This window comes from Capricornis sumatraensis, chromosome 1, assembly GCF_032405125.1.
Source record: "Capricornis sumatraensis isolate serow.1 chromosome 1, serow.2, whole genome shotgun sequence".
Taxonomy (NCBI): Eukaryota; Metazoa; Chordata; class Mammalia; order Artiodactyla; family Bovidae; genus Capricornis; species Capricornis sumatraensis.
In genome coordinates, this window is record NC_091069.1 from 45913537 (window position 1) to 45932374 (window position 18838).

General features: G+C 43.8%; 1 protein-coding gene across 1 annotated transcript in view; it reads right to left on the reverse strand.

Moving 5' to 3' along the window:
• Positions 1-2987: 2987 nt before the first annotated feature.
• The window catches only part of B3GNT2 (UDP-GlcNAc:betaGal beta-1,3-N-acetylglucosaminyltransferase 2), a 31702-nt gene continuing 15851 nt past the window's right edge, over positions 2988-18838 (reverse strand). The window contains exon 2 of the mRNA XM_068975737.1: positions 2988-5431. Within this exon, the coding sequence (XP_068831838.1) occupies positions 4229-5422 (1194 nt within the window). The 5' untranslated portion in view covers positions 5423-5431 and the 3' untranslated portion in view covers positions 2988-4228. The remainder of the gene's footprint in view (positions 5432-18838) is intronic.

Consider the following 18838-nt stretch of genomic DNA (forward strand, 5'->3'; position numbering starts at 1 on the left):
TCCCTACACAACTTGAGCTGGAATCCTCCTAAGATCTGTTTCTGGAAGAGCCCCAACCAAGAGCAGGATAATACTTTTTTCATTTTGATAAAATTATTTTAAAAGAAGAGGTGGTTGCAGTTGGTACCAGGATCAGGGTTACTGATGACCTTTCAACAGAGTGGTCAGGGAAGCCAAGCTGGGGGAGGACTTGGATGATGAGATGAAGCATCAGTTGAAGACAGGCTAGGGGTGGGCTCTATACAAGATGGTAGGATTCGAGAGTCATGAGCAAGCCCACGCTGACACTGAGGATGCAAGCTCCTGGTGCAGTCCGCTTACTGCTTGTGTAAGATGAAAGAGCATTTCCCTGATACAGGGCAGCTGTCGGGAAGCTGCAAGCACCATTGTTCAACCGCCTGGCCCCTGACTTCAAAATAAGCCCTTGGATTACAATCAAATTAAAAACTCTACTTCTGCTTCTTCAGCACAATCAATACATCCCCTTTCACAATGCACAATGGACAGGAAGAAAACAACTGCCAAAGCTCAGAAGCCACTACTATGATTGCTTGGGTGAAAATTCCTAAACACAGATCAAAGTGAGAGAAGCAGGAAATAAACCTAAATGGGCTCCACCTTTCAAATAAACCTAAACAAGGCTCCATCTTTCAATTTAAGGGCACACACATACACACTAAGGCGGTACTTCAGTTATCCTAAAATGTAGTATTTCACATTTTAACACCTCCCACAACTGAGTCATATCCTACAATTGATACAAATCATATTGAGTTTTTTAGTGGTGTATAAATAGTACGGCACCTTATAATTAATAAATATGGAATTTCATATGTAATGTGAACAAATAAGATTTTAGGGACTCCTTAAAGAAAAAAGGGCCCAATTTTTGGCCTCTACCTTCCGAGATGATATTAAGGGGGAAAAAAAACTTTCCTTTCAAATTACTTTGAGACCTGAATACATCATGATAAATATTTTAATTTTTCACATTTACTGTTAATGCTAATTAGGTAAAGTTTGGTTTCAAAGTTATTTGGCAGGTGACCCAGGCATCAGAAAAGTAAAGCCAATACAGAATTAACATAACAGAAAAATCAATGTATCCTATACTCTACACAGTCCAGCACATGAACTATTTATTTTCCTGGTCTAAACAAGAATTTTTATTTCATCTGACATTTTTCTTAAGGCAAATCACAGAGAAGTTAACTTTTAGCCCAAATAAACACTTCATTTCAGCTTTCCTTAGAGTGAAAATAAGCCATCCTTTACTTTAGTAAGGGCAGCCTTCCTTTCTGCATCTGAGAGAAAACAAGATAACCCAGTACATATCAGACATTCCAGACCATACCAATCACAGGTAGAAAAGTAGGAGGTGGTCACACTTTGGGTGCCTTTATTTCTGGATTCAACTTCAAGCATGACTCAAACTTCCTGCCCTTCTTTTCTATTCTCCCCTCAACCAACTCAGGACAGGAAACCAGAGTCAGGGATGGAAACGAGCCATTCTGGTCTCCTTCATCCTTTTCCTCTTAAAACCTGGTTGGGTTGATGAAAAGTCCAAACTCTGGCAATGATCATTTAGCCTTTTTGACCTTCAGACTCAAAATCATCATGACTTGTGAATAAGCATGAAAAAGGTTCAAATACCAGTTTCCTCTGAAGCCTCAGTTATTGAATGTTTCTCTAAGAATGAATTAGATCTAATACTTACACCTGAGATGGACACTCAGGTAAGAATCTATCTCAAGGGCACCAAAAGTGCTTCCTGAGTTTAGGATCAGCCAGTACCAATGGTGAGCCCAATACTTAGGATCCCTTTGCTGAAAAAGGGTCATCCCATGAGGTCAATGACCTGTGTTGTGGGCTCAGGTAATGACTGCATGAGAACCTCGGCCAAATAAAGATCTGGAGAGCATCTCACCCACCAAACATCATCAAGCACCAAGGACTGATGTTCAAACGAAGCTACATGTGATGAGGAGGCTCACCAAAGGCCCTCCGTGGCTTTTCAAAACATGCTTCAAAACTTGCTGCATCTCTTCTTTCTCTGCAGACTTGAAATCTCAGTGAAGGAGAATCCCTAAAAGAAACAAAATTAAAAGATATCTTCCTCAGGAGAGAAATCTGCTACTTGAGAGCACATGGTCACGGAAGCACATGCTTGTAAATGGACACAAGCAATTTGTGAACCAACTGCATATGAATGTTCTGAGAGCTTCATCATTCTTCTCTAAACCTGACATGGTGGTGTGGGCCACTACCCTTTACTCACAAGCACTGGAGCCGAGAGGTCAGACGCCAGCACGTGAGCCCTTGAGAAGCACCAAACTTACAAGCCTTCAAACCCCACAGTGAGTGAGTATCTGTGTCCTCACATCCACTCACATGTATGGCCTCAGCATTCCCAGTGGGAGAGGACAGTGTGCTATGTGTTCTCACAATAAGCCTTCTGTTTTTTGAGTTTCATCCAATGCCTACTTGTTTTTAACTGAACGTTAGCAGTTTCTTCTCAACACAAGTCCAGGAAAATAACGGGCGGTCAAGGCTGCTCTGTTTCATCACAGATGGAACATACATCTATGTTTCACAGAAACACACAAACCCCAAAATGGATATGGCTTAGGATGATACAATCTTTAAGATGCTGCTCCATCTCCTAGTTATATTCTTCATGCTACCAGGAAGTGGAAGCATAAATAAGTACTCATGCTCCTCTCTAAAGACGCTACATGGGGAAGCACTTTTAAAAATATTAAATGCAAAGACAAATGACCCACGGAGACAGAGAAAAAGGTATAGCTCAATGTTACTACTGTAGTCAATAGTTTCTGGGGGGAAAAAGTGGCCTTTTTGGGAAAGGCCTTTTGGAGAAAAATGTAATTAAATACAGGAAACAGAGATTATAGATGACACGTTACACATGACAATTAAAAATATGGTGACTTTATTCCTATCTCCTTACAGTCCCCATTATCACATCTGTAAGAATCTTCATCTCTATAACACAAAAATATCTCAAGAAAGCATGTCACAAGATAGTATATATAAGCAACAGTTTGGCAGAATTATAGTTTATATTCCCCCAAAAAAGAACAGATTTTAAAATTCAAAAATAACCATTAGTTTTATTTAACATGTTACTTTACTATTTAAAATACCATGCTCTAGTTAAATAAGTCAACAACACTGCATACAAATAAAATATTACACAAAATATATTTAAGAAAATGTTTGGTATTTGATCTGAACAATAAATAAAAACACAGGTACTTCTACACTGAAACAGGAAAGCAGTCACTACTTAGGATAACAATTTTGTATAAGTAATATGTAACCATACGGCAAGAATAGAATCCTGCAGTTTCAAACTGACAAACCATTCATGACAAGGTCTGCAATTTCAATCTTTTCACTTAAAGTTCAAAAATGACATATGCTTTCCTGGTCCACAATGAAAAATTATAAATACAATATGGTTGCCAGGGACAATTCAATCTTCAGTTTGAACATTATGGAATCATACTCATTATTTTCAAATACTAAAAAAGAGAACTATCATGATACCACACAGGAGACCAAATGCAAGATAGTTAAGCTTTCTCATGATGATCATAAGACCACAACATGATACACTGGTTAAATGTCATCCAGCGATGCTCATTTTGCAGAACTGATTGATTTGGTTAACACAAGGAAATACTGTTGGGGTGGCAGGGCAATTCTGACAAAAGTCAATTTCTTTCTAGATGATTTTAAAACTTCATCTAAATTTCATGAAAACAAATGTAATTGCATTTCACTAAAACCACTGAGTCATATACAGCAATGTCTCTTTTGCCAATAGGTTTATGAATACCTAAACTGATAATTTACTCATTATAATGGGAAATAGGATTATCATCATATGAGGGCTAAACAAAAATATGGTCAAATTCTAGAAACATGATTTCAGATGATGAGGGGGACAAGTTAGAAAATAATGACCACTGGCTAACAGGAAGGGTCAGAACCATTCATTTTGTCTTGTTCTACATAAAAAATTAGCATCTTCTGCTTTCCCTCTTCAGGAAGTACCACAATGAAGAGTTTAGGGGCCGTCAAATGGACATGACCTATAAAGGCAATTTTGATGGTTTTACATAGAAATGACCTCTAATGGAAGAGAACACAAATGGGAACTATTTGAGATACATTTCTATGTAAAATGTAGTTTGCACATAATTCAGCATTTTAAATGAGCACTCTGCAACCGAGACCAAATATCAATCATCTCTTGAGGTTTTCTACTATGTACCAACATCAAATCTACATAGGAACAAATGTTACTCCTGCTTTTCTCTTCTATATCAAATGTCCTGAAGCCTTTGTGTCTCTCTGGAGCGAGGCCGAGTTTCTGAAGGCACATTCCAGTATAAACATCATCAATGGGGTAGAGAAGGACCCGGTCAGTTACATTGTACAGTCTCAGGGCCAGGTGGCCGGAGTACAGGAATCCGCCTCCTCCTGCATAAGGCGGGTAGACGCCAGTGTAAACAACTTCCGGGATGTAGTACTTGAGTTTCTTATCCCGATGAGGTCCAGCATTATGAATCACATCACCAATAAACAAATCTTTGGCTTTGTTCCCGGATAAGCTATTCAAGTAATTCAGGAGATGATGCGTGTTCACAAAAACATCATCATCGCCCTTGAACACAAACTCAGCATTTGGGCAGGAAGTGCTCACCCACCTGAGAAAGAGTACTTCTTTCAGAGACAAGTTGAAGAATGTATCTCTGTAGTTCCACAAAAGAATGTCTTGGTGCTTCTCACTCTCAAATTTCAGCATATCTGAAAGGTCAGGATGGTTGTCCTCTGCGGGGGTCTGGCCCAGTAAGAAAACTCGCACCACCGTTTGGTTCCCCATATTGGTTTCTTTGCCCCAAGATTCCCGAATCGCTTGCCTTCTATCGAAATGTGAAGTTAGGGACTTAATCGCCAGCAATAAAAAGGGCTTCTTTGCACACTTATCTGGTTGGTCTATAAGCAGTGAATAATTTCGACATCTCAAATATAGCAGAAAATCTTTAAATCTGTCTGGCAAACTGTTGAAATCTGAAACTGCTGACATGACCCTCAGGTCAGGTTCACAGTAATTTAGATGGCTTATATTGGAGAATCCGTATGCTTCTCCTGTCTGGTTGGCTAACGTGTTCAAAATGGGATTGAACCTCCTGTTCAGCTTTTCTTGTTCCTTGTTCCAATATGCCCGAGGAGGGTCAGATATCTTCCAGAACCTTTCTTTAGGTATTATTACTTCCCCCTTTGCATTTTTTTCTTGGCTATTGCTTTTGGAGACTTCCAGGATCAAATAAATGAAGACATTTACCATCATCAGGATTCCCAACAACTTTATTCTTCGACGTCCAACACTCATTTCTCATATCTGAAATAAAAGAGAGGACCATAGTACTGATTAGATTATTATTCACCGCATTTGCTCACATGTCACTTGTCTCTTTCATGTCCCCCAGAACAGTGGTTTAGAGCACAGATTCAAGACCTGCAGTACCTGGGTTCAAATCATGGCTCTACCATCCTCGATTTGAGCTCTGTGACCTCAGGCAAGTTGTATAACAACTGATGTCTCAGCGGCTTCTCCATTTATAAAATGGTGATAATAACCCACTTAAGTCAGGAAGCAACAGTTAGAACTGGACATGGAACAACAGACTGGTTACAAATAGGAAAAAGAGTACGTCAAGGCTGTATATTGTCACCCTGCTTATTTAACTTATATGCAGAGTACATCATGAGAAACGCTGGGCTGGAGGAAGCACAAGCTAGAATCAAGATTGCCCGGAGAAATATCAATAACCTCAGATATGCAGATGACACCACCCTTATGGCAGAAGTGAAGAAGAACTAAAGAGGCTCTTGATGAAAGTGAAAGAGAAGAGTGAAAAAGTTGGCTTAAAGCTCAACATTCAGAAAACTAAGATCACGGCATCTGGTCCCATCACTTCATGCCAAATTAGATGGAGAAACAGTGGGAACAGTGGCTGACTTTATTTTGGGGGGGCTCCAAAATCACTGCAGATGGTGACTGCAGCCATGAAATTAAAAGACACTTACTCCTTGGAAGGAAAGTTATGACCAACCTAGACTATATATTAAAAAGCAGAGACATTACTTTGCCAACAAAGGTCTGTCTAGTCAAAGCTATGGTTTTTCCAGTGGTCATGTATGGATGTGAGAGTTGGACTATAAAGAGGGCTGAGCACAGAAGAACGGATGCTTTTGAACTGTGGTGTTGGAGAAGACTCTTGAGAGTCCCTTGGACTGCAAGAAGATCCAACCAGTCCGTCCTAAAGGAGATCAGTCCTGGGTGTTCGTTGGAAGGACTGATGTTGAAGCTGAAACTCCAATACTTTGTCCACCTGATGTGAAGAGCTGACTCATTTGAAAAGACCCTGATGCTGGGAAAGATTGAGGGCAGGAGGAGAAGGGGACGACAGAAGATGAGATGGATGGACGGCATCACTGACTCAATGGACATGGGTTTGGGTAAACTCCAGGAGTTGGTGATGGACAGGGAGGCCTGGCATGCTGCAGTTCATGGGGTCGCAGAGTCGGATGCGACTGAACTGAACTGAATAGGAAAGTTTCGAGGGCTGTAAGCTTTTAAAGTACTGGCTGGTCCACAGTGAGGTGTGAGTAAGTGACCCTTAACACTGTGGCTGTTTTAGATACCTGAGGGCAGAGATACACATTAACTAGACAACTCACAGCTTAAACTTCCTTGCTTATACAAGGACATATACAAACTAGTGTGCTGCAAACAGATGTGCTCACAATTCAAAATGACAAATACAATCTATATTTGTTATCATGTACATACCTGTACACACATAGCTATTCATATGTGGGCTGCAGTGTGTGCAGTTCCATGTCATCCACTGTAATCACCTATTTTATTCTATTTCCTTTTTTTTTTTTTTAATAAAAAATGGTGGCCACGACTTTGAATTATTTCCCAACCTACCATTTCACAGATGAAGAAACCAAGGCAGAAAGACTAAGACACTTGCCCAAGGCTGCAGGGCTAAGAGGAGACACTAACCACACCGAGTGTTCAGAGAGATAAAAAGACACACACCAGCTTCATCCGAATCACCCACAATTGAGACCAACCCAAATGCCATCGAGAGAAGAATGGATTATGGAACTGTGGTACATTCATACACTGGAACAACTCCCAGCTATAAAAAGGAAAACTACTGCTAAAGCAAAAATAGTACAGTGAGGGAGACGACAGGCCTCATACCCCCTTTATGTTAGCTTAAGAAGGCAAAAATTAATCTAGGCCCTAGAAATCTGAAAGTGATAGGGGTGGGGGTTTTGAATGGAGAGGGTCAGGAGGGGCTTTCTGGGGTACAGAAATGTACTTTGTATATCTTAATCTAGATGATGGTTTCATGCATGTATACATTTGTCAAAGCTCAAACTGTATCCTTGAGAACTCTGCTATTTATAGCAAGAAGGAAAAGAGAAATGAAAATGACATTTTAGTGAAATATCAAAGGCCAAGAACAGACTTCAGGCTGTGGGCAACGCAAGAAAGAAAGAGTAATGAGACAGTTTGCTGGTGCTATAACTGCAGAGTTCTAACACTACTGAGATGGATGACCACCCAAGAACAACTGGTTAGATATGCCTGACATTAAGAGACAGTCCTCAAAAGTGGAACGGCAATAACCGGTAAAGAAATTTCTTATCAGGTTAATTCTAGAGCTGAGAACTCATCCTTGAAAAGAATCCTGAAGGATTGCTTCTCAGGTGCCAGTGCATTATCTTGTTACAATGAACCTCTGCAGTAGATACTGTTACTTTTATTCCCATTTTATACTTGAGGAAACAGATTTAAAGAAGTAACTATGTTAACGGCAGAGCTGGAACCCTAACCACGGTGATGGGGTTTCAAGACCACCACGGCAAATGGCAGCCACTCTTCTCTGACCTCTAGAACAAAGTGGGTTTGGGCGGAGGGCAGAGGGGTGGGTGGGTGGCAGGTTGCAGTTACTAAAGATTGATTCTTCTAAAATTTCAATACGAAACGTGGAAGTTCAAAAAGAATGACGTAGGACTTCCCTGATGGTCCAGTGGTTGGGAGGCTGCCTGTCAATGAGAGGAAACACAGGTTCGATCCCTGGCCCAGAAGAATTCCGTAAGTCATGGGGCAACTAAGCCCGCAAGCCGCAACTCCTGGGCCCAGGGTCTACAGTCCATGTTCCACAACAAGAGAGCCCACCACAGTGAGAAGCCCAGTCACCACAACTAGAGAGTAGCCCCCACTTACCACAACTAGAGAAATGCCCGCACACAGCAGCAAAGACCCAGCACAACCAAAACCAAAAACCTAAAAACTAAACTAGTAATAAAAAGAGAATGGTGTAAAGGAAACAAGCCTGGTATTATTGGAGGAGCACTGGATTTTGTTTTTTTAACTGAAGCATAGTTGACTTATAACGTATTGGTTTCAGATATACAGCATAGTGATTTGATGTTTTTATAGATCATACTACATACAAAGTTATGATAAAATATTGACTATATTCCTTGTGTTGTACATTACATCTTTGTAACTTATTTATTATTTATTATGTTTTTTAATCAAGAGTAGTATTTACTTTTTACTGTAAGATTTTAATATTTCCTCGTTCTAACAAATAAGCCCCACGGTAGAAGAGGTATTTGTCATGCTGAGAATTCTGTGAAGTTATTACTACATTGAACATCCCAGAAGAGATTGATGGGGATTCACAAACTTTTTGTGTCTCTTAAAAATCTGTCCAGTAGATTCTAATCTAGTCGTTTGTATTTATTGCTGCTGGATAGTTTTGGCTGAGGACATATAAGTGAGAGATGTTTCCATAAAGCCAGTCACTATGTCATACCTTCACTTCCCCAGAGCTTTTACACACCTAGAGAACGCAGCAGATGCAAAGCTATGTGCGTGGTCTCAGCTCACCTGGTAAGCAGTGTCCCATCACCTCATTCTTCCCTCCCTTCTCAACCACTACCCGCCCTCCAGCCCTCAAGAATCCCACTACTGACCTACCAAGGGCCTTCTTAAACTTCCTCCAAAGAAAGTGATATAAAAAAAAAAAAAAACCCATAAGGTATTTCCTACTCCTTAATTATAGCTTCAAAGGGCGCCAAGTCACATACAACCTGAATAATTCAAAATGTCCACACTAAGTCTAAGGGCCATGCCCTCCTCCTTAGGTCAGCTCCTTTCAAAGAGCCTTTGAACACACCTATGAGCAAACTGAAGGTCTCAGCCCAGCACATCTTTGGCAACCTAAACCTCTTTGCTATGGGACTGACTTGCAAGGACAGGAGAGCGTGAATGTGTCTGTGTGGGTACCTGATATAGTTAAAGAATCAGTCATCCTATTAGTAAATAAATCATGGTCTCATTCTGTCTTTTTTTTTTTTTTTGATCTCCAGATTCCAGACAATATGCTTTCTAAAAACAAACCTTTCCTCTAAGTCAGGATAACTCTCCTAAAGTTAAAGTAGCACTTGACCCAGTATCACTGATCTGGAGGTCTTGCCCTTCACATGGACAGGCTGAAAGGAGGACAAGGAAAGGTATGAGGGGGAACAGAGAAAGCCTACAATGAGGAAGATCTGGAAGGAAAACAGCACATGCTACAAACAGCTAACTACTTGACAAAAATTTTCAACTCAGAAAAGGAATATGGATATTCCTGAAATTCCTAGAGTAGAAGAGGACAGCTTAAGGAAGGAAAAAAGAGAAGCACAGTACTTTTTGCACAGACTGTGAACCTCTAAGTTAATTTTCCTAGAAAAAGATTCAGGGTGAATAATATGATTCCAAATAAAAAAGCCAGTTATGCATCCTGACCTACGGATACCTGCAAATCAACTAGAACCATCTGAAGTTTCTTATCACAGAAAGTACCAATACTTCTTTCAGGAATACTCTGAGGAATACTGATCCTGGCCAAGGTTTCCAGCTTCACTGATGCAATTCAGGCTTTTCCATCCGTGATCAAGAACCAGGCAGGCAGGATGTCCTATCCCCTCAGCCAAGACAGGGCTTCATGGCTCTCAAAGGAACACCATCCTCCCCTTGTTTCAAGGATTCCAGAACATTTTCCTGTCCATTTCTCGTTTGCGCTCCCTAAGGAAAGCCGAGAGGATACCACTTTTCCAGGGAGAAAAATGGGAGCTCAGAGAGGGTTAACTGGGCAAATGAGGGCTTCCCAGGTGGTGAAGTAGTAAAGAATTTGCCTGCAAGGCAGGAGACGTGGATTTGATCCCTGGGTCAGGAAGATTCCCTGGAGAAGGAAATGGCAGAACACTTTATTCTTACCTGAAAAATTCCATGAACAGAGGAGCCTGGCAGGCTACAGTACATGGGGTCACAGAGTCAGACACGACTGAGCACACAAATGTCACAGGGTTAGGTGATAAGGCTGAGATGAAACAGATTTCTGGCTCCCAGCCAGGGCTCTTTGGAGCTCCTCCTTTTTCTATAAGGCATGCCCACAGTATTGTAACTGGTTGAACTGGTTCAGTTCAACAGTGAAGTCTCAAAGGCTGGCTCAAGACTGAAAAGACCCAATGCACCGGATCATGGTACATTTGGTGGTTACCAAGACTTTCCAAAGAAAGGGAAATGAGAGCCTAGAAATGCCCAGCCCTGCTTCTGACAAGCGGCCAGTCTTCCTTTCCTAAATTCCCCAAAGTGCAGCTTGGGCCAACTCTTACCATTATTTCTAAAGGGCATTTATTCCAAACCAACCTGGGCAGGAAGGGTAGGAAAACCACCCAGATTCCCAACTTGACATTTCTATCAAGTTTAAATGTCATCTTTCATTTGTGACCAAGGCACAGTCCCTCGCATGAGAACTAGACTATTACAACAAACCAAAGTTCACGGAAAGGAGGAAAAAGCAGTGACCTCCATAAAAATATCTGTGGGAAAAAGCTCTCTGAATATCTGACTAAATATTCCCATTACAGACATAAAACCAATTCCGTGTCCTTTTTTCAGCAGGAAGTTACACTGCTCAAAAAGAATTTGAGTAAGAAAATCTACCCTGCAGCTAGGGAAGATGTTATACAACCCTCACTGTGACACACAGAATTTTTACTGCGACTAACAGAATCAGAAAATCTCATGTGCAAACAAAGAACCACCTTAGCTTTCACCTTGTACTTGGGAGTAAATTCTCCCCAACAAAGACTGAACAGTCTTGAAATTTCTAAAACACTACAGCTGGTTTTGTTTGGTAACAACTTCTTTCTTTGCTTCCCTTGTGGCTCAGCTGGTAAAGAATCTGCCTGCAATGTGGGAGATCTGGGTTCGATCCCTGGGTGGGGAAGATCCCCTGGAGAAGGGAAAGGCTACCAATCCAGTATTCTGGCCTGGAGAATTCCATGGACTGTATAGTCCATGGGGTCACAAACAGTCAAGCACGACTGAGCGACTTTCACTTCCACTTTCCTTTATTTTGCAATTAAAATATTTAGAAAGGTAGAGACACACACACAAATTTATGTTAGCTGAAGATGGACTACAAAATAGTACAGATGCCATGCTTAAACTATGTGAAAATCCAGATAAAATACCACACAAAACCAAAACCAGTGTAATCAGAGTGGCAGGATTGTAGGTTATTTAATTCTTTAATGCTGCCGCACCATCTTTTCCCTTCAACATCCTCTACTGCACACATCCAGACTGCTGGGATGGGCGTGGGGAACATGTCACACACAAATCCTAATATGAGGTCCCCATTTTTGCAGCCCACATCACTAGCGTGGGCCGTGGTCCCACAGTCCCAGACCCTCCAACCCTGTCCTGGACGCTGCAGTATTCTGCACAAGTTCTGTCACGAGGTCCACCCCTAGATCATTGCACATCCTTCCCTGGGTCCGTGCTCTCTGCCTGAAGCCATGCATGAGAGAGGACTCTTGAAAATAACAGTAAATTATGAACATATCGGCTTTAATAAATACTTAGGTACCACTGGCTATATGCTAGGCACCAGTGATGTTATGAGGCAGATACTCAGAGAGGTGACTGAACTTGTCCAAGGTCACACAGCTGGCAGATGGCAGAACCAGGATTCAAATCTAAGCAGTTCAGCTCCATTATCTGAGTTTTAAACCATGATACAAGCGAACACTGCAGCACAGGCTTATGACGAAAGGGACTAAAAAGATGATGGTCTGGTTTTCAATGGTTTATCTTCTTAAAAAATTATTTTAAAATGTTAAAGCTTTATATGTATACATTTGAACCCTCAAAACTACCATCAGACAAAGTCAGATACGGGAGGTAGGGTGGTGTCATAAGTAACCCTTACTGAATGATTATGCTATAGACATTTTATTCCCCTATAAGCAGTTTAAATAATCCCGGTGTTTCATTCCTGGATGCCAGACTGGCACCACAAAAGAGGATGATTCCAAAAGGTTCCCTCCAGTTCTAAAAGCAAAGCACTGGCCAGAAGACATTTTAATGTGGCCATTGCCAGACACAAGGATTTATTCTTACAAAACTCTAAGTCAGGGACTCACTCACCCATCCCAAGGGGCTCAGGTATGTTAGGTAGATGGTCACCAACAGCTAGTCAGGGACAGAGCCAGCAACCACACTGAGACCAAATCCAAAACCTATGCCTATGCTCCCCCATCCCTAGAACCAATGTTAAGGATAAAAGAAAGGCAGGACCTTCTTGTAATCATGAAATGAAATGACCAGCCATTCAATACAATCAGGCTGAGGCCTGGAGGCTGGAAATCCAAGTTGCTGATTCAGTCACAAGAGTTTGGGCTAGCAGCCTCCGTGTCCAGGGAGGATCCTGCTTCCTGCTCATTCTCCTCCCCAAACAGGATACACAAATCCTTCAAGGATCTAGAGCCCAAGCCTGCTGCCATATCACACGGAGACAGGGGACTTGGACGTCAATCAGCCTGCCCAACCTCCTCCGTCCTCACTCCAGAACCCCGGCAAGAGTGGCTTTCCTAAATCCTTACCTCCCAGGCTGCTAACATCTGTTGCTTGGTCCTTGCCAGACCTTTTCAGACAGAGAGAGGGATAGCTTGCAGCTAAGTGGTTCTGGGGGAGACAGGGAATACCTTCCAGTGCTCAGGGCAGACGGCTGAGTGATAAGGGTATAAGTGCAGCATCTTGGTGGGGCCAGAAGAGTGGGCCCGTACCTAGAGCTTGTTCCTTAATGGAAGCAAGAAGCCTGGCCGCAGTTCTTGTCAGGACTGGAGCTGGGGAGCCCCAAGATGCCCTCAACACCCTCACCTAGCGAGAACATATGTCTGACATTTTCTGGTCTGTAAGTCAGAACAATGATCAACTGAATTCAAGGAATCTGGTTCATAAGTCAGCAGTAGTAGCTTCACATTCAAAATTTAAAGGGAAAAGTATACATGATGAATCTATTCACCTATATGTCCCCATAAGTGACATTATACATCTAAGTGTCTGCAGAGCAAGTTCTGATCCCCACTGATTACAGTTCTCCCAAAGCCCAGTGTGGCTGATTTTCTCAAATGGTGTGTATTTAGCCGCTCAGTAATGTCTAACTCTTTGTGACCCCACAGACCGTAGCCCATCAGGCTCTTCTACCCATGGAATTCTCCAGGCAAAAGAACTGGAGTGGATAGCCATGCTCTTCTCCAGGGGATCTTCCTGACCCGGGGATCAAACCCAGGTCTTCCACATTCCAGGCAAATTCTTTACCGTCTAAGCCACCAGGGAAGCCCCAGGGAAGTCTCAAGTGGTACTTACCATTTAAAATAAAATCAAACACTAAGATCATTCTTCACATTAACATGTTCAGATTTTCAGAAAAGGAGAAAGAAGAAAATTTAGTAAACAATGACAGGGATTAACCTTCCCACAGGCCATCTTGCCCCTGCCTTTACTAAAACTGGTAAGGGTTCGCGATCTTCAGTGTACAAGATTGTGTCATTATAAAACAAAGCTGGTAGATGTTTGAGGACAGGTATGTTCCAGACCCACCTGCACTTTGGAAAATTAGTATGGCACCTGGAGCCAAACAACCCAGAGTTAAATTCTGGTACTGCCACCCTACTATTAGCTGTGTGACCTAGAAGTTACTTGACTTGTCTGAGCCTCAGTTTCCTCACCTGTGAAGTGATGCTATAACCTGCCATACCAGGGTGTTGTCTAGTGTAAAACAGGCATTCAATAGTTTTCTTTGATGGGTTTGGTTCCTCCACCTAACACTAAGCACATTTCTCAAGTTCTGTCGTTCACTGCCTCTTTATAAATATTCTCCCTCTAGAAACCGTTCTATCCATCACCTTAAATGTCACTCCAAAAGGAGGACCCCCCCCCCAAAAAAAACCCAAACCAACAGGGCTTCCCTGTTGGCTCAGTAGTAAAGAATCCGTCGGCCAGTGCAGCAGCGATACGGGTTCGACCCCTGATCCAGGAAGATCCCATGTTCCATGGAGTGACCGAGCTTGTGTGCCACAACTGCTGAAGCCTGTGCACCCTAGAGCCTGTGCTCCGCAAAAGAGGCCACTGCAGCGAGAGGCCCACACACTGCACTGAAGAGTACCCCCCACTCGCCACAACTAGAGAAAAGCAACAACAACGAAGACCCAGCACAGCCAAAAGTAAATAAAGACAGCAGCAGCAAAACAAGAAACTACGGGTCGCATGTTGAGCCAGCTAACTCCAGATACTCAGTGTGTGTGGAGTCCCTCTTCCTGGGTCCTGCATTCACCATGGACCGACTGCCCAGGTGCACGCCCCAGCAGCAGTGAGCTGCTTCTTCCTTTGCTCTCCACATCTGTGTTCCCACCTCAGTAATGTCACCACCTCCTCAGCTCTCCTCTATTTCAGTCAGGCTCTGCGGCTGGCGACTGTAGGAGCCCAACGCCTTATTCCCCGCAGCTCCCAAATATCCCTGTTTCCCAACAACTCAGTCTTCAGCCTTTGCACATGCACCCCTGCTCCTGCTGTTCCTGGTGTGGTCACCGCCACCACCGTGGCACTGCATCCCCAGAGCCTAAATATAACTGTGCTGTCTTCTAAAACGCCTCTTTCCTCCACTCCCAGAGCTCAGGGCCGCATGGCCTCTGCCCCTCTTCCGTAAGACCTCTTGCCCAGGGCTATGCGCCAGCCTCAACACCAGCCTCACCCGTCCATCGTCTCACTCACATGCCCTCTAGTCCTTTATGATGCTCTGGGCTTCCTCCGCAGCCCCTCCTGCCAGCATCCCCCACCGCCGCACCATGGACACTGTCACCTCTGACCACAGCAAACACAGTCTCTTCCAGACAGTCCCAGCTTCCCCTCTGCCATCCACAGAGTGCCCTCTGTCTGCCATGCCTTCCTGAGGAGCTTCTTCTACTCCTCAATTCGGTCAAGTGTCACTCCTGAAGCATCCAGGAGCGAGGGTACCCTCTGCGGTCAAGGTCTTCACCCTGCAACGCCACTACCCCAGGTTGTAGCATCTGAGAGTTATGCTGCATTTGTTGAACAAACAGGTATTTTGGTCATCTGGTTGAGTTCACTGAATATAGCTGTTTCAGTAGAAATTAGATTAAATAAATATACATGACCCTTCTCCAAAGAGATGACACTGGGAACTATATTTGTGTTGCTCAATGATCTATGTATTTATAAAACCTGTTTCACTTTTTTAAGTACTAGAGTAGAAAAAATGTAAAGGCTTTTCTAGAGTTATAGGCGATAAGACTATTAGTAGTGAGTCCATATTAGACCTGGGAGGGTAGGGGCTAGATCTGAAGAGGTAAACTGTGGTGAAAGCCCCACCCAGGCCCACAGGCAGCCCTGCACCCACCTGAGTGGGAATGCAGGCATGTGGGATCCAGCAGAGAGTCTATGAAGGCTTCATCCCTCCACTAGCAGAGCATCCAGGCAATCCCCTCCACTCCAGCCCCAGAGGGACCTCCACACTCCTTTCTGATAGGGGGGTGGACCTCCAGCAATTGCTAGTTCCACCAAGGCCATAATAGCTGAGGGACAAAGTGAACATCCCTAAACAAAGGTCCCTGGTACAGACTGAAAGCTTGGGGGCACCTATTTACCCAGGCAGGAAACCATTGGAAAAGAAATGTTGCAATGCAGGCAGTCACTTCCTGGGGCACTTAACATGTTTCAGAAGTCCTTGTTGAAGAGCCTGTACATGGGTATGGCTTGTGAAGTTTTTCCATGTCAAGCTCTAGAACCTATGTACAAACCAGCATAGTCTGGCAGGCTCTCAACAAGTCCTCAGAGAAATTCCTAGACTTCTCTCTGGCTCATCCATATGTTTGCTCAGTTGGGTTACATGGGATGTATTTCAGTCTGGGTCCAACCAGGAGGCAGAAACCCCACCATAATTCAAGCAGGGGAAGTTTAAAAATATGATAATTGAGCAACTATAAAGACAGAACTATAAAATATTATAATTGATAACTCTAAAGGGCCTCCCTGGTGGCTCAGTGGTAACGAATCTCCTGCCAATGCAGGAGATGCAGAAGACGAGGGTTCAATCCCCAGGTTGGGAAGATCCCCTGGAAGAGGGCATGGCAATCCACTCCAGTATTCTTGCCTGGAGAATCCCATGGAGAGAGAAGCCTGATGGGCTATAGTCCATAAGGTTGCAAAAAAGTCAGACATGATTTAGTGATTAAACAACAAAGATTGAATAGAACTCTAAAGGTTGACTTATACTAGATGAAAGGTACCCCAAACAGGACAAACATGGAAGCACGGTTTGTATCTTGTTGAAGAAGGTACAGGGGGCAGTTCCTGGGTGCCCAGGATGGTCCAGTCACCAGAAAAGCAGGAATAACCCTCTAGGGTGCTGGTACAAAGCCTGAAATACAAGAATCCACATGCGGAGGGAGACAGGAAGCAAACTTTGGAGACTACTGGGAGCTAGGCGGAGAGAACAAGGGTGCAGAGGGAGTCCTGTCCACACAGGAAGTCCGGCTACCACTGGACCCAGGAGCTGGAGAGACCTCCCTCTGCAGGAGCTTAGCATGACAATGCATGGCCTGGACAGGGAGTGCTCAGGGCCACTGCTCAGGACAAACATACGTGGCCAGCTCTCTAGACGGTCAGGACCACCAGGCTCCCATATATACACGTGGGGACTGAGGAGAAGCAGCAACCTGAGCTGGGCTCAGGCTCCCCAGTCTATCACAGCCATGAGAGCTGCAGACAGGACAAGGCGGGCGCACACTGCAGAAAGCTGCAGCCTGCAAGCCCACGGGAAAAGCAGCAGGCTCTGTGGGAGCCTGGTTTTACACTCTGGAGAGCAGGAAGGAAAACCTCCTTCTCCTGCATCATCCTCTTCAGAGCCCTCAACTTGAGAGAAGGCAAAGGAAAAATATCTGCAGAGCTCTGATCCATTTTCATAGATCAGACAACAAAGGGTGGACTGGGAGCTGACAGACAATAGTTAAAAACTGGTACAAGTTAGAGATCTCTCTATCTCCCACCTGAAGTCATTTCCAACCATGGACATCATCATTTGAGTCTGAAGTTAGGTGGAAAGTGTATAAAACATGGGTCCTGTACAGCAACTAATAAATAAGTAATAAATACGTGACAGTACATTTGTCAACAGCAGAGAATGAGCCAGGACCTGAGTGGAGCTTCCAACAGGGTAGATTTCAGAGAAGTGAGGAGAAGCAGGGCAGGCAAGCGGTGCGGTGGGGCTACAGAGTGTCTGCTAGTAAAGCAGCAGCCAGTCTGTGGCCAGATAGGTTCTGAGGCGACTGGAGAAAGCAGATAAGCCCAAGGGCTTTCCATGGGATAAGCGTGCACCATGCCTATATCTAAGTAACAAGTGCTGTTGCCAGAGAGAGCCACAATGTGCTTTCACAGCCCCTCTGTCTAAAAAAAAAAAAACACCTGACTAAATCACACAGGAATATGAAATAAGGGAAAAAAGGAAGAACAGCTCCAAATTTGACCTCCAAGTTCATTACAAAGACAACTGGCTATTGTGTTCAGAGATTTAATTTTTGTAAAGCAGATTTGGACAGGCGAAGGCAGCATGATCTGAGTGACTCACCTTCTATCATGCATGCATGCTTAGTTGCTTCAGTCATGTCTGACTCTTTGTGATCCCATGGACTGTAGCCTGCCAGGCTCCTGTGTCCATGGGATTCTCCAGGCAAGAATACCTGAGTGGGTTGCCATGCCCTCCTCCAGGGGATCTTCCCGACCAAGAGATTAAACCTGCATCTCCTGCACTGCAGGCAGATTCTTTACCCACTAAGCCACCAACAGTTCTCTAAAGTACCTCTGACAGAGTACAGGCATTTGACCTGTCTTTCCTGTAGCTCAAATGGTAAAGAATCTGCCTGCAACGCAGGAGACCCAGGTTCTATCCCTGCATCAGGAAGATCCTCTGGAGGAGGGCATGGAAATCCACTCCAGTCAGTATTCTTGCCTGAGAATCCCATGGACAAAGGAGCCTGGCAGGCTACAGACCATGGGATTGCGAAGTCAGACACAACTGAGCAAGTAACACTACTACTACCCAATCACTAACCCATGAGTTGTTTCTGACTTTCCCTGCTGCTGCTGCTGCTGCTAAGTTGCTTCAGTCGTGTCCCCGACTCTGTGCGACCCCATAGACGGCAGCCCGCCAGTCTCCCCCGTCCCTGGGATTCTCCAGGCAAGAACACTGGAATGGGTTGCCATTTCCTTCTCCAATGCATGAAAGTGAAAAGTGAAAGTGAAAGTGAAGTCACTCAGTCGTGTCCGACTCTTAGCGACCCCATGGACTGCAGCCTACCA